A 12,500-nucleotide genomic window follows, 5' to 3' on the forward strand; every position below is an offset into this window, starting at 1 on the left:
CTGGACTTTACAGCCCATGGGCTTCCTTCTTGGCTAGCCATTAGCGCTGGCTCGGATTAGCAGCGCGCTATACGTGCTCGCTCTTCATTTCCCTAACAACCCGGCTATAAAATACCTGGCTGAGCGCAGGACACGGGCCCCTGCCCGCCCCCGACTCGGCCATACACACCGCTGACAGACAGCGTGCACACCTATAGAGCGACTGGCAATAGATCCATTGTGTGTCGGTTACATTAGTCTAATTGGTGCGGTCTCCTCTTGTGCAGCGGCCGTGGTACCAGCCATTAGCGCTTAGCGTAGCAGCAATAATGAGCTTGTAGGCAGGGCAACTCGTCCGGGAACTCGACCTATTACTTCACAGATATGCTTGGCCAAATATCACGAGGGGGGGGGGGGGCGGGGAGGCGAAGAAAAGGCAGACTAATTGTGTGTGTAGAAAGTGCATATCTGTGATGTATGCGCAACTTTCAAACACCGGCCAGTGTAGTGTGTGTGTGTATGCTCAGGGCTTGCGATTTTTGAAGCATCTCAACGCATATCTGTACAGTTGCATTTTCCGGAAGGAGGCGAGGTTGCCAGAAAGCCAGTTAAGTGCAGAGCCGTGCCGAGTTCACAGGCACAGGGGGGAATTCGTGTCGGTAGATTAGCGATAAATCGTCAATAACCCGGCGATGAGAAAACGGGGGGGATGTGGGGCTGCAGGGTTAGGATTTGGGTGGGGGTTGGTTTGAGTTTAATCCAACCCCTGGTGCCTTAGGCTGGGGACACAAGATAGTTTGTTGTAGGCGAAGACACTTTAAAAGGGAATGGATTTTGGCCGGTGACCGTAGTCCGTTATTTTCTTTCTTTTGAATCTTTCTTTTTTTTAACTCCCCGGCCAAGTGACAGGGTGACGGATTCATAGAGACGGGTAGGTCCTCCTGATCTCTACCTAGGTCCCTGAGCTCTAGGGAAATTCTGTTTTCTATTTCTCCCTGATCCCCACCACTGCCGGCCAGCAGGCCTTGTGGAGTCAAGGAGATATCTGCTTCTCATCCTCCCTCCTTTCTTCCTTCCTTTCTTCCTTCCTTCCTTCCTTCCAGGAGCATGCTCACTCGGTCACACCATGATCATCACCGTGGCGAACCGAACATGCCGTTCTCCACCTCCTCCACTCTCACACACACACACACGCACACGCACACACTGAGCATGATGATGTCATCACCAAGTGTCATCGACGTGTTTCAAGAGTTTCCTGTCTCCGAATTTTTGGAAACTCTTGATCTTTTTCATTTGATGTTTGATTTGTATTTTTTTTATTATCTCTCACTCTTTTGTTCTCTCTCTCTCTCCATTGTCGACCACGGCTCACTCTCCATGGCAGCCGTCACCCATGCAGCAGCTTTCTCTCACCCCCCCCTCACCCCTTGATGAAATATTGTGTATATGTCTTAAATGTGACTGTGTCGGTGTGAGCATGTTGACTGTTGATTGAAAAAAAGCAAAAGGAACAACTGTAACATCAACTTTATTTTTGTCTTCTCTCTCTCTCTCTCTCTCTCATCCTCTCTCTCACTCCCTATCTCGCTCCCTCTCTCTCTCTCTCTCTCTCTCTCTCTCTCTCTCTCTCAGCTCTCTCTCCTCTCTTCTCTCTCTCTCTCTCTCTGTCTCTCTCTCTGTCTCTCTCTCTCCCCCCCCTCCGTCGGCACCACCAGGGATGAGGGAGCACCCGCCCATCTCCGTCAGCGACTTGGCCGACCACATCGAGCGGCTCAAGGCCAACGACGGCCTGCGCTTCTCGCAGGAGTACGAGGTAAGGACGGCCGCCGGTGTCCATCCACACCGGTCCACCCCCCCCCCCCACCTCCACCGAGGAGGGGGTGACCGCCCACAGGCCTCTGTCGAGGGGACCCGTACCATCAAGTGATAGAGCGGATCTCGGGGACTGAGAAGTTTTTATCTTTTTTTCCTGTAGTTTTATATTTGCACAATTAAATTGATGGTGTGTCAGAATGCTTGGCCTTGGTCGACCTCACCTCTCTCTCCCTCCTTCATTTCCTTATCAACGTCCAATATGTGTGGTGCGCGTGGTGGCGCGGGGTATTATAGCGCCGAGCCAATTACGACCGGACCGCTAGGAAGGTAGTCTGGAAAACACCGCAGCGTGGGCCGCTTAGGCCCCCACATCATCATGGGCTTTCCGCAAATCCGCCAATTACCTTCACATTTGAATGACGTGCGTGTAGCCGTAGCACCTATACATCGCTCCCCCTATACACTCGAGAGGACGGAGTCAGCAAGGGTTCGCACCCCGTGCACTGGGAGAAACGTGTTTTTTTTTCTCCCCAATTACAGGGAATATCTCTCATCGCAGCGTGATCCTATATGCACGTAGTCTAAAGGATGATACCCTCCACTCCTTCTTAACCACTTTAAATCCCATCAGTACCGGATGCAGAGGCGGGCCCCACGTTAAGCGTTTTGGTGGATTCCTCTTTATATTATTATTCTTTTTAGGAAAACTACCGGGTGGCTAGTCGCCGCAGTAATCTGCCTGTGTGTCCGCGTTTCCCAAGTCGATTGTTATTTTGCGGGCGGTCTTTTGCGATGCTACTTGGCGAAGGGATTATCTCTCGTCAGTGTTCTCTCTACCGGGCGCGTACCAACAAAAAAAAAAAAAAGAGACCACGGCGGAAGGAGAGGAGGGTGCATTTGCATTTAAAGTGGCACATTTTTGCATAAAAAAGGATTGCCGTAAGCCCGAACAAGAGGTTGGTTGGCTGTGAGACTATCCGAGGAAATAGGGAAGGAGAGGGGCATCTTTGAATACAGAAAAACACAAGGCCCTCCCCCTCCTCCCCTCCTCACCCCTCTCTCCTTGTTCCATCTGTCCTCCCTAATCGTCCTCGTTCCTCACTCCCAATGCGCTAAAATGAGACTGTCACAATCCCAATTTCTTTTCCTTAACCCCCCCCCCCCTTCCCCTCGCCTAAGCATCCTTTTTTATTTATTCCCCCCCCCCCCTCAACCCCGACTCATTACGTTGATCCCCTTGTCCGCTGGCCCCGCAGCCCCTCCTAGACTGTGTAGAGCCACAGTTAACACAGCCGCTCACCCAACCCCCAACCCCCCCCCCCCCCCCCCCGCCCTGTGTGTGCCTTGCCATGTCCACTTACCCTCTCCTCAGCGTCCAGAGGCAAAACCAAACCAGACCCACCGCATCCTCCACCGCCGCGTCACCGTCACCTCCCGCCCTTGCGACTCCTCTGGATCGGCTCACCCTCCCACCACCCCTCCTAACCCCCATCACCCCATCACCCCTCCCAACCCCCCCCCCAACAGATGGCAGCGGCTCAGGGCGCCGCTTCTGTCACCGTCACTTTCCCCCCAGCTGCTCTCGCCCACACACCCCCCGTCCCTCCCTCATCCACCCTCCTCCTCACCATCACCATCGCGCCGTTTACTTTACTTCAAGTCAAGACAGTTTGGAGCGATCACACCCGCCCACCACAGCGCGCCGTGTCGTCCCCCGAACACACGCACACGCACACGTGCATTCGAACAGGTGTATCACCCCCTCCCTCGGGGCGCCTCCTCTCCCCCGATGTTCCTGACTCTGCAGGAGAGCGAGCGGCTGCGCGTCAGCGCGGGCGCGTCCCCCCTCTGCTCTCTCTTCTTTGCTTTTTGCTTTTTGGTTTGTTTGTTTTCATTACGCTGCGGAGCCACGGAGACAGCACTCCTAAAGCCTGAGTATAGCGAACATCATTATGTCCAATCGAAAGTGCCATTTCCAGCATGTCAGCTGAAATAGCGAAGGCCCGACTTTTTTCTTTATTTATTTTTTTGCTATGTTTGTGTCTCTCTTCCCGCCCAGCCCTCTACCTCCCTCGTTTGCCTGTAGTCGTCAGTCTGCGGCGGCCCCGCCGTCTGCGTAACGCCCTCTCAAACCGTGGTGACATGTTTTGACTGCAAAATGGAATCTTTTCCCCCCATCAAAATTGGCGCGGTGCCGGCGATGAAAAATTGGCAGTGTGGCTCATCAGCGACGATGTGCCCCCCCCCCCTCCCGCCCTCCCCCTTCCCCGCCCCTCCATGGCCCAAATGATACTGCTACTCACTGCGCAGTATCATCATTTTTTATTTCTTTCGGGGGGGGTTGCTGGTTTCAGACGAGGGTCTTTGTAAACACACAGCCCAGAAACCAAAAGAGCCACCGATGGGTCAACAAGCGTTTGCTCTTTATTACCTCTGAATATGACAACACAGGAAATGAGTTAGGTTTCTTTAATACCCTGATTATGACGGTAATTGAAAGGTGGCGCTATCTAAATTGGCCCTAAATTGGCAAAAGTGGCCTCATGATAATCCGGATTAATGCAGTACAGGTATTGCAAAAAAGGCTGATATATTGTTAGGCTAAGGAATAATGGAATTGAATATGAGATGTGTGCTGTGTGCTTAATATGGCAAATTTAGCACACGCAAGGCCCAATCCTCTGGCTGAATGTTTTAGTGGAAGTAAAACACTGCAGCCGAGTTGATGGACAAAGCTCACATATAAGTGTAGCTCTCTCTCTCTCTCTCTCTCTCTTTCTTTCTTTCTTTCTTTCTTTCTTTCTTTCTTTCTTTCTCTCTCTCTCTCTCTCTCTCTCTCTCTCTCTCTCTCTCTCTCTCTCATCTCTCTCTCCCACTCTATCTCTCTCTCTCTTGTGTCTTTCCCCATCTCTCTCTGTCTCTTCATCTCTCGCTCTCTCTGTCTCTCGCTGTCTGTCTGTCTGTCTGTCTGTCTCTGTCTCTGTTTCTCTGTGTCTGTCTCTGTCTCTCTATCTCTCTCCCCGTCTTGGTGAAGGCAAAAGGTTAGGGGTGGGGTGTGTGAGTCGGGGGGGGGGTTTGACGGACACGGTTACAACGCAGAGGTGGGGTGGTGGGGGCGCGGGCGGCAGGGGCGGGTCGATGCAGAATAACAAGGGCCTCGGTGACATTATCGAGCCCAGAAAGGCCCCTGTCACATATCTCTCCCCTAGCAGGATCAATACGGACCACAGCCCACTGTCACGGGCCTTCTCCCAGGCAGACGCGCCGAGCAGGGCTCGGGTGAACCAGCCCTCCTGGAGGGTCGGGGGGGGGGGGGGGGGACAGAAATAGAAGATTATGAAGGAGAGGTGGAGGAAGGGGAGGAATAAGGGTTACAGTAACTAGTCATACGTACGGCTGCCCAGAACTGGGTAATTGAATATGGCTGCCCATGGGGGGCGGAGAGGAGAGGGGGTGTGGTGGGGTGGGTGGTGGGGGTATGTCTCTGATTGCCTGCAGGCTTGGACTAAACCTTTCTCGATTAAAACCCCACATTTTCATCAATGTGTCTGGCCCTATTCTACCTTTTGCCTCATCCCGAATGCTATTCTCACCGTCTCAGCCCCTTTCCCCGTCGCTCCATCCCTCTTTCTGTATGCACCGTTGGTCCTCTCTCACCGTTACCTCTCTCTCTCCCTCTCTCTCTCTCTCCTCCTCTCGCTCTCTCAGTCCATCGATCCAGGCCAGCAGTTTACCTGGGAGAACTCCAACATGGAGGTAAACAAGCCAAAGAATCGCTACGCAAACGTCATCGCCTACGATCACTCCCGCGTGGTTCTGACCTCCGTGGATGGTGAGTGCTCTGCTGAAAACACCCCCTTGACCACACCCCAACCCCATCTCCGTTGTCATTAATCAACTGCTACCTGATGTCATCCTACATCTGTTTAGGGCGCTGTGAGTAGAACCTAAGCTCAACACTTCAACATAGCCTATACATCTATTTGGGTTAATGTTGAGATTCATAATGTTTATTTGCAAAGTTACAGTGACAGTTTAATGAGAAACCTTCTCCAGTGGCTGGTGCATGAGGCCTGGTGTTCCATGTTAATTTGAGCCTGCGTCAACATTGTGTTAACCCCCCCCCCCCCCCCCCCCCCACTCCACTAAAACTCCAGGACATTCACTGAGCTTGGCAGTCATAGCCTCTTTAAATCACATTCTCTTTTAACAAGCCGTGCGGCCCAATTGTAACACGGCGCTGTTTCTCACGGTCACAGCCGTTCCGGGCAGCGACTACATCAACTCCAACTACATCGACGGCTACAGGAAGCAGAATGCCTACATCGCCACGCAGGGCCCGCTGCCTGAGACGCTGAGCGACTTCTGGAGGGCGGTCTGGGAGCAGAGGTCCAACACCATCGTCATGATGACCAGGCTGGAGGAGAAGTCACGGGTGAGGAGAGGAGCCGCCACCGCCCCCCGAAAGCTAGTTTACAGACCTGATGGCTAATGTAGAGCGTGCATTTATAAGCAATGAAGCGAAGCGCTAATGTCAGCTAACTTGCAGAGCTAATGGTTAGCGCTAATATCTCATTATAAAGCGAAGAAGCGCTAAGGTATAGTGCTAAGAGCTAACTAATAGTCCCAAGCGCAAATCTATAGTGCTAAGAACTAATATGTAGAGTTAAGTGCTAACGTGTACCACTAAGAGCTAACTTCAAAGGGCATTCCTAACAGGGTGGTGGTCTCTTTTCTCGGCAAACTGGTTTCTGGTCACCGTTTCCTGTAAAACATTGATCCTTGTAAATAGACACCCGCACATACATGCATGCACACCCAAAACAAGCACAGACAACAGATAATGTGGTAGTTTAGTGCAAGCAAGGAGAAATAGGTCTGCATCTTGTCTCGCTAGTTCATTGACTGTTGTGTAAGCTATTTCAGGTCAGCTGTAATTTATTTATTTCGGAAAAAAAAAGCTCTCGAGATACAGCAAGAATCTGCGCTATTAGATCTTTTTTACATTATGTATTTGTATAAACACTAATTGTTGTTTTGGAGACAGGGTGCTTTCTTTATTATTGTTATAATTATTGTATCGACCGCGGCTTCGCTGTTCCTTGTTTGAATACACCCTCCCAAAAGGCAAGGGGCAAAGAAAAGAGTACATGTGGAGATTGTGATGCGCAGCAGGCTCCCTTTCATTCAATTTTCTCCAAAATCCGGTGCTCATGATTTTCCCTGGGAATAATTTGTAGCCGTGAAGCCCTGCCAATATGTGCCGGTTCATTAGCGTGGGCATGTGTAGCTCTAATGAAAGTGGATCCCCAGACCCAGGAACTGAAAATACCACAGGTTAAGGAATTAATTGAACGTAGTCCGGAAAATGAACAGCCCGAGCTGAATGCGAGATATCCAATTTGGAGCCCGAAATGCGCCATAACCTGAAGTTCAGTTCCTCGCGAGGCCAGCGCGTCTCCAAGGGAGACGGAACCAAAAAGGCGTGAACTACCCTCCACTGGATATATGTTCTCAGACCTGTCGCTCACGTCCGCCGCGGTTCTTGGTTTACTATATGGCGGAGGGGCACCCCGGTGGCTCACCGGGTAGAGTGCGTAGGTAGGCTCAGTCCTGAACCCAGCGACCCGGGTTCGAAGCCTGCCCGGTGTCCTTTACTGCGTGTCCTCCCCTCTATCTCCCATACTTTCCTCTCTATCTCACTCTATAATAAAGCATAAAAATGCTTTAAGGTCGCTCCCCGGTTCCTCCATGCGTTATTAGCCTGACCCATGTCACACTGGATGCATATATGAGTCAAAGCCACACACACACACACACACACACACACACACATCCACCGAGGCGGGCACTGGCTGTCGTATGTCAGATAACAAGGCAAATACCAAGCAGCATAACGCCCGGCACATTTTCACTTCCTCCACTGGCGCCGTGGTGTGCGTAAAGGTCACACACGAGATAGAGGGCTTGTAAATGAGCGGGTGACTCAGCCACCGCCCATGTCGCTTGGCTTGTGTATGACCCTGCCAGGGTTGTCGTGGTGTGTGTGTGTGTGTGTGTGTGTGTGTGTGTGTGTGTGTGTGTGTGTGTGTGTGTGTGTGTGTGTGTGTGTGTGTGTGTGTGTGTGTGTGTGTGTGTGTGTGTGTGTGTGTGTGTGCACGCACAGTGTGGCCATTTGCATACCTGTATGCGTAAAGAGATAAGATGGTGTGAGATTTTGTAATGTGAGTATGTGCGTAGCGAATGTGTGTGTGTTTGTGTCTGTTGATTAAGGTATCAATGTCACTGGCAAAAGGCCATGTGTCAACATGTAAGGTGTGATCTTCAAAGCGCCAACAGATTGAAGAATGAAAAGTAAAATCTGTCTGCTGTATTCTGTGTGTGTGTTTGTGCGCACGTCTGTGTGCGTGTGTTTGTGCAAGCTTTCGTTTCAAAGAGAAATTGACTGCCATCCGGCATCAAACGGCAGCGCGAAATTCATTACAGTAGTGATTTCTAATCCGAGTGTTTGAACTCGGAGCTGTATACACACACACGCACGTAAGCACGCACGCACACACATCAATCAACCGAGTGTTTGGCCTCTGCTGAAGAATTGTCACCGTCAACCGGCTGGCAGAATAGTTCTCAACACTGTGTTTGTGTGTGTGTGTGTGTGGGGCGATGTGATTATTTCCTGTTTTCTGTGGCGTCGATGGGCGGCGGCCCCAGGTGAGGCAGCCGGGGGTGGCTCCAAATGTCAGCGGAGTTGTGCGGTATCAATAGGCTGATTAGCTCCTCCCCGCACCGTCCCCGCTCCCCGGCGGCCCCTGAATGCCAAATCAATAGCGGAGGGTCTCTCGTCCGCCGCTCCGCGCTGCCATTTAAACCCGCCTCAATCCTCTCTCTGCGTGGGCCCCTGCGCCGGGGTGGGGCAGTGCGGCGGGGCCACAGCGCTGTGTGTGCTGCCGGAGGTGGGGGAGAGAGAGGGTCAGACCGGGACGTGACTGCGCTAGTGTGGATGGATGAGTGTTTTTATTACGACTAAAGGTCCCAAGCTCGCCTTGCTGTGCGGGCCCCTGGCTCTGGCTGGCGTGACGTATGGGGCCAGGTGGCGGGCCATGCTGCCACGACGACTGCACAACACACACACACACACATACACATACACACACACACACACACAGACAAACACACAGTGCCAGGTTTTTAAACAGCCCCATGATGGCCCATTATCACAAATGCTTGAAAAAGCGGGAGGCGACAAAGGGATTTTGATGCACCCAACAATTAGCTAATTAGACATAATCAGCGGCTGGGGGGTAAATAAGCAGGGTTTTTAGGAGTTGTGTTGGAAACCCCGTAAACAGTTCCAGGTTCTCTCTGTGTATTGCTACCCAGCGCGCTTTTGGGAGAAGTTGAGGCCAATTACGTGACATATTCCTGCCTTACTTTACCCCAATTACTTGCACTCAAGTTCCAAACCTGCAGTTGGAGGTTTTTTTTTTTTTTTTCTTCGAACTCCCAGCTCGCAGCGAATGTACTTTCTGGCTCTGCACCAGTGTTGACCCGACGTGTTCCTTTCTGCAGGTGAAGTGCGACCAGTACTGGCCGGCGCGGGGCACGGAGACCTACGGGATGATCCAGGTCACCATGCTGGACACGGTGGAGCTGGCCACGTACAGCGTGCGCACCTTCGCCCTCTATAAGGTACCGCCGGGCCGCAGCAGGGCTGAACCATGCAGGGGAAGAATGTACTCAGTGTGTGGATATGTGCACCTTTCTCACCCAAGCCACCCATTTTCTGATTTTTTTTTGTCATTAGAAAACCATACCTCATTTAAGTTAGACTTTTATGTCAAATACATTTTTACAGGACGTTCTCGATCTACGTTCTCTATGTTTGTTGTCTCTGTTAATATGTGCAATTAGCATTAGAATCAACACCACACTGCAACTTATCAACAAATTGTTGCTGACCTTCTGCCCCACCACAGAACGGCTCCAGTGAAAAGAGAGAGGTTCGGCAGTTCCAGTTCATGGCGTGGCCCGACCACGGCGTGCCTGAGTACCCCACCCCCATCCTGGCCTTCCTCCGGAGAGTCAAGGCCTGCAACCCCTCGGACGCCGGACCCATGGTGGTACACTGCAGGTGGGCACACTCACGCACAAGCACGCCCCCCCCCCCCACGCTCACACAGTAACGGACTGATGATCGTGATAGTGACTCGAGTTGATCCTTTATGCCCTTGTTAGCCCTGAAAACTGTGACGAGGTTACTCATTAAAAGAGTGTGAAGCTGTGACGCAACGTGAACCTGGGTAACCGCTTCTTATCAGACCGTCCATGATATTCACACGCCCTCCCCACCCCGCCCCTCTCCCTACCTCTTCCCCCCTCCCCAGTGCCGGCGTGGGTCGGACGGGCTGCCTGATCGTGATCGAGGCCATGCTGGAGCGCATGAAGCACGAGAAGTCGGTGGACATCTACGGCCACGTGACGTGCATGCGCGCCCAGCGCAACTACATGGTGCAGACGGAGGACCAGTACATCTTCATCCACGAGGCGCTGCTGGAGGCGGCCACCTGCGGCAACACGGAGGTGCCCGCCCGCAACCTCTACGCCCACATCCAGAAGCTGAGCCAGCCGCCGGCCGGGGAGACGGTCACCGCCATGGAGCTGGAGTTCAAGGTGAGCCCCGCGGTGCTGCCCCCTCTTCCACCCACCGCCACCGTCTGTGTGTCCGCCATGGGGGGGTGGGGGTTGCTTTGCATTGCAACCCCCTCCAGAATCAGCAATCGTATTGTTTATTTTAACAGAGCGAAAGCTCTGTTAAACCCGCTTTTAACCCGCTTCTGATAGGACTCCAAACATTATTTTGCTTCTGTCAGGACTATTATTATTATTATGTTAGACTATTGTTGAGGTACTGTAAATTATATGAGGTCAGAGACCTAGTGCCCACTTGGTTAATTTATGCTTCTGATGTTGTCGCTGCAGATGGAATAGGCAGCAGAGATTGGGAGATTGAGTGATGGGCACCTGTAGGTTCGTGGCAGGTGATACCTACATCAAAACGTAGTTAGTTTCAGCGATCGCAACGGTAGACACTCCACTTGCTAGTTTGCGCTTTGCTGTTGTTATATTGCAAAGGTTACAGAGACAGTACCGTGTACAAACAAATAGATCTATACAGGTGTAGGAGTCTTTGAACACAGACTCTGTTGTAGCCAAGCCAACAGGCTGCTGCCAGGTATTGACTGGCTCACCTGGATGTCAGATCGTCTGTCTACTGTGGGCCTGACATAAACACACTGTGGCTGGGGTAAGCGGCACCGCCGCTGCTGCTGCTGCTATTTCTGTAGTGTGGGTGGTTGTTGTAGTCTGGGTCTGGGTCTGGTAAGAATACACTCTATATTTATCCGTTATCCTGTCCTGATTACGAGTTGGCTAGTCTTACAATGAGCCGGCTTGATATTTGTTGTATCTCTCGCTGGCGGCATTCAACGGGCTCTAAATGCATGCAGACATACATACATACAGTGTTCATACCAATCCATACATGGCACCACTGGCGGCGATATTTGATATGAATTAGTTTGGAAAGCAAAAGGAGTTGAGGGGGGGTTTGGGAGTCAGAGGGGTCGATGAGGATCGGGTGCCGGTCCGACTGGGTCGGATGGATCTCCAGTCGACTGCAAAAGGACTGATAACCTAGTGCAACACACACACGCGCACACACACAGACACACACGCGCGCACACACAGACACACGCACGCACGCACACGTGTATACACACACGCAGGCACACGCGTACACACACACACACACACACACACACACACACACACACACACACACACACACACACACACACACACAGTAGATGGGTGTGTGTGCATATGCGTGTACAATTCCCCCATAAACACAAGTGCGGGGACACGTACACACGGCGGTTGTTCAAGGTGACCCGCGTGTGGCACGTGTGTGCGCCTTCTGTCGATAGCTATCGATCGGCACGTTATTACATTCTCCTCCCGGCATCTCACTGCCATTAGCCCTCTTATGAGCGTGATCCAGTCTGTTTGAAGTGATAATGGCATCCCCCCTCCCCCGACAGAACAAGAGGGACAGAGACAAGAGAGAGAGAGAGAGGTAGAAAGGAGGGAGTGAAATAGAGCGAGAAAAGAAGGGAAAGAAATCCAGAGTATGAGGGAGGATGTATGTGGCGTGCCCTCCCAATCTGGTGACAACACGCACACACACCACACACACACACACGCAGTCTTCTCCCTCACACACGCATCCCATCTGTGCGTGGTCCGGTGCCAGAGCCAGACTGTCATGGCTCCCCACCTTCAGCATCAGCATGTGACGGCCAAACGCTCGGAGCACAGCTGCACTCGGCTCAGACCTGACAGGAGCCGGCACGGCTTCCATAGCATACAGGACTCCCCTCAGCGCACACACACACACACACACACACACACACACACACACAGAGACATGCATACACACAAATGAGCACGCCTCGTGTCACAATGGGCATCTTTAACATTTGGATCAAACGAAGTCTCAGGACAAGAAATGGCATTTGTTTACGTGTTTGTTTGTCACTAATTCACTTTTCCTCTTCTCTTCCTTTCCCCCCCCCCCCCCACTCCACTCTCCCCTCCTTCCTCCTGTTCTGTTCTGCTGTGTCCCATCATCATCATTATCATCC

At 52.0% G+C, this 12,500-nt stretch overlaps 1 protein-coding gene across 1 annotated transcript in view; it reads left to right on the plus strand.

Annotated features, from left to right (window-relative positions):
- The window catches only part of LOC311361054 (receptor-type tyrosine-protein phosphatase F-like), a 121,637-nt gene that overhangs the window by 98,783 nt on the left and 10,354 nt on the right, over positions 1 to 12,500 (plus strand). Inside the window, 6 exon segments of the mRNA XM_084481228.1 lie at positions 1,615 to 1,795; positions 5,506 to 5,629; positions 6,057 to 6,232; positions 9,367 to 9,486; positions 9,774 to 9,928; positions 10,182 to 10,467. Of these exon segments, the coding sequence (XP_084337354.1) occupies positions 1,615 to 1,795; positions 5,506 to 5,629; positions 6,057 to 6,232; positions 9,367 to 9,486; positions 9,774 to 9,928; positions 10,182 to 10,467 (1,042 nt within the window).

Source organism: Micromesistius poutassou (assembly GCF_964030765.1).
Source record: "Micromesistius poutassou genome assembly, chromosome: 16".
Taxonomy (NCBI): Eukaryota; Metazoa; Chordata; class Actinopteri; order Gadiformes; family Gadidae; genus Micromesistius; species Micromesistius poutassou.